The following is a 3852-nucleotide window of genomic DNA, read 5'->3' as shown; positions in this document are numbered from 1 at the left end:
CAAACAGAACACAGACCTCTTCCTCGTCCCCGATGATCCGGCGGCCTGGGGCCGGGCGCCCCCTGGTGTCTCCGCCGGGAATTACACCACGCCGCTTCATTAACATAAACGGTGTAACTTGTTAATGATCATTGTCCATAGAATGTGATTTGAGAACCGTTTATTGATGTGGCAAATAACACAATAGCATGTGTGCCGTCAAAGCACAAATCCGTTTCAATTGTTTCATTTCTGTGTTTTGAGCCAACCAGCTGTGTGATCGGTTTAAACATCTACACAGCTACACGACCGACGGCGCTGCGGAGTCCTGAGACCACGATAACAGCTGGAACGGCACGGCGTTTAGCCTCCAAACCAGGTCGATGACACCAGCAAACATCCAGAGGTCAGCAACTGACCTGGCAACTCAACAACCACCGTTTGTGTTGCTCCGAGCCCACGCAGCCGTCACATGAAGTGACAAGAGGCAACTGTGGCGACTGGGGGGTAGGGGTGGACTTAGAGAACAGCGCTGGAGGTCCCGCGAGCAAAGAAGGATGCCCCTTTATCGTGGACTTTGTACTGAAAGAGTTTGCTTGGTGTGCACTGCCCGTCAGTTTGTTTCTGCCTCCAACACACTTCCACCTGAAAACACAAAAGAGGGATGAAACCTTTACAGGCAACAGTCCGCCACACCTCCATGACCATGCACATGTTAAACCATTCACTCACATCTTTGAAAAGCTCAGACCATACGCACACGAGCACACACCTGTCCATGTATGTCCCTGCAGAAGCCGGTGGGGAGACCCTGTACATGAAGAGCGATGCTGCACTGGTGGGTCAGACCCTTGAGGAGATTCTCCGGGCCTTCGTCATCGCCCTCATCCTCCTGTTCCTCCCCATCGCAGCGTGTCAGCATCACCACGTTACCCTGCAGGTGCTCAGAGTTAACAGGCAACACACCGCTCTGATCAGACACAATGAAGCGACGTCTCACTCTCACCTTCAGCCGTGAGCAGACGGTGGCTCGACAGTAATGGCTGAAGTCCAGCACAGCTCCTGCGCTGACCCCCAGACTCAGCAGCACGCTGACATCGTCCACCAGCAGCACCGGGGGCCCCCACTCCTCTCCCCCATCTCCATCTGCAGCGCCGCTCAGCCTGGAGCGAACAAACTGGTACAGACTCCTCAGCCCAGCAGCAGGATCCCTGAGGACGCACAAAGAACACAACATTCCGAAAGTGAGTGGTTCTGATGGCAATACAGTCCAGAGACTCCAAAAGAGATGAAAGATAAATAGTCCAACAAAGAGAAACGTGGATCGCTGTACCTGAGGAAGTCCATGGCTTCGCTGGCTTTGCTGCTTTCCTGAGGGATCAACACTGACAGCGAATCTTTGAGGCCCTCCAGGAAAATCAGCTGACCTTTGTCCTTCGCTTGTGCCAGACTCACACCCTGACCCCACACACCCTCATCATCATCATCATCATCATCATCACCAGCTGATCAGTCTGAGAGTCAGATGTATTTTATACACCACTGAGATAATCTTATACTCACCAGTCTCTGACTCACAGAGCTGTAATGGTTGAGGGACTGGACCAGACCCAGAAACAGCACTTTGCATCGTGCTGCAGCAGATAAACGAGCCGTTTTAACTCAGGTCTGATCGTCAACAACGTCCATAAGACAACAACTCACCTCTCAGGTAAAAACATAGGAAATGGTGAATGAGGAACGAGGCGTCGCTCTGTCTGTCTGTCACCAAGATGAACTCCCCCTGTAACGTTTTTGATCGACACATATGAACGTCATCACACACGGACAATGTAAATAAAAGTGAATCTAAATTCCCACCTGTGTGAAGCTGTCAGGAGAGGCGTTCAAGATGCTGTTGAGCTCCGTAAACATGGCTAACTTCACTAGCAACTTTCACAGTTTGCTGAATAAGACACAACTCACAAAACATAAAAAATGTATTGCTTGGTATAATCAATAGGTTATAAGAGATTATGTTCAAAACTGGGCCAAGTATTATACGAATTATTAGAATTTTGACTTCTTTTCCTGCGCTAGCCACAACGCTACCGTAAAATAGTACACTAAGAATGAAACAAGACGTCTCACTCTACACCAAGCGGAAGTGAAGTTCATCGCTATTACAATAATGTGTCGCATGTACTTTTATATTTGTACGTAAAATTATAATGTTAAACCATTAACTGAAGGTTTCTTTGTAACTTTGTATTCAGATAATTGAAGCTAATTTAAAAAAATGAGGAACAGCTTGGTGTAAGCGTCTTGATTTCATAGATGATCTTTGGTACAGCTCAATTTCTTCCTCTCGTCATGTTAACTTTCATTCGAATGGAGATGGCGCCATCTATTGGCGACAAAAACAGTTCACTATTTAACAGTAATTGTATTTATCATCCTTTTTCTGGCGATTTAAGCTTAAACACTTTATAAGTCAACCAATATTTTTACTTCTTTTTACTTACATTTCTGAAGTTATTGACAATAACAAGATAATCATTCCCAGTGAGTCATGAGAAGTTATTATGTAATATTTTCTCTGCCTTGATAGGAATTGCTTGATTTTTGATTAATTATAATAAACACATCATCCTCATTCCCCATCATGCGTTTTGAATTAATTTTATTGAATTATTGGATTCTGACATAGAAATATACATTTTGAGAATAAATTACATCTAATCAGTATTAATAGACACATTAGTCATGGTTGTGAAAAAAAATTCCTTTCCATGGTCTTTTACAGCTCATTTACAAACTGTCCCTTTCTGTGTTCAAGCTCTGGTCTCATGTCAATCATCCATTTTCTCATAACTATTGATCGCAACACTAAAATATAAAAAGCTCAGAATGTTTACTTGACAGATGGCAGCATGGGATTCTGAGCTTCTACAAACATAACCCCAAATCTTAATTTTAATCTCCAAACATAGTTCATATCTGACTAATCTCCAAAAGCAACGTCAGGCCTGCAGACATCTGAGCAGCTTCAGAGCCACGTCCAAGTGGACCTGCACACACACACACACACACGTATGTCTCACGTGTATCACAAATTTATTATTTTCCTTCACATCTCTAATAGTGATGAAGGCGTTTGTCCACCTGTAAAATCTAAGCAGACAAACAGACTGCTGCAAATTACAAACCAAATTAAGATGGATTAAATTTCAGGAGCTCCAAAGTTCAGGCGTGGAGGCCCCACTGCATGGAGGCCCCAAGCTCTGGCCCCAGGCTCTGGCCCCAGGCTCTGGCCCCAGGCTCTGGCCCCTGGCTCTGGCCCCAGGCTCTGGCCCCAGGCTCTGGCCCCTGGCTCTGGCCCCTGGCTCTGGCCCCAGGCTCTGGCCCCAGGCTCTGGCCCCTGGCTCTGGCCCCAGGCTCTGGCCCCTGGCTCTGGCCCCAGACTCTGGGCCGATGTCGCCCATCGCAGGGTAGCAGTGAGTTGACAGACTGGCAGAGCGACCACGGTGAGGATGGGGGGCGCATCTGGTCCTCCCACTGCAGGAAGTGGGCCGGTGGTCCGCTGGGTTCTCTCAGAGCCGTGGAGCAGCTGGAGGTTCTGGGGTGGGTTCTTTTGGGCAGTCTGTGGATGTAGACGTGGTAGTGGGCATAAGGACTGCTGGAGGACTTTGCCTTGGTCCTCTTGGTGAAGTGGAACTCCAGCTCGATGGTGACCTTCCGGTGCAGGAACAGACAGATTAGACAGGTAGAAGAAACGGACCTACAAAATCCCTCAGCATTACAGGAAATGACCACAGTCTGCCCCACAGCAGCAGAACTCATGATGATGTCTACAGAGGTCATGACCCCTCACAGTTGGAATCCAAACTGGGA

The 3852-nt window shown here is 47.5% G+C and overlaps 1 protein-coding gene across 1 annotated transcript; it reads right to left on the bottom strand.

Moving 5' to 3' along the window:
- Nucleotides 1-143: 143 nt before the first annotated feature.
- On the bottom strand, nt 144-2119 carry elp6 (elongator acetyltransferase complex subunit 6). The gene is made up of 7 exons (XM_057046414.1): nt 1840-2119; nt 1684-1762; nt 1543-1613; nt 1313-1437; nt 986-1190; nt 752-913; nt 144-624 (listed from the first exon to the last, which is right to left on the bottom strand). The coding sequence occupies exons 1-7, from the start codon at nt 1891-1893 to the stop codon at nt 499-501; spliced, it is 822 nt and encodes a 273-aa protein (XP_056902394.1). The 5' UTR covers nt 1894-2119; the 3' UTR covers nt 144-498.
- Nucleotides 2120-3852: the final 1733 nt, after the last annotated feature.

Source organism: Takifugu flavidus, chromosome 10 (genome assembly GCF_003711565.1).
Source record: "Takifugu flavidus isolate HTHZ2018 chromosome 10, ASM371156v2, whole genome shotgun sequence".
NCBI lineage: Eukaryota > Metazoa > Chordata > Actinopteri > Tetraodontiformes > Tetraodontidae > Takifugu > Takifugu flavidus.
Note: the sequence above shows the minus strand (reverse complement) of the source record. Positions and strands in the feature narration are given on the sequence as shown.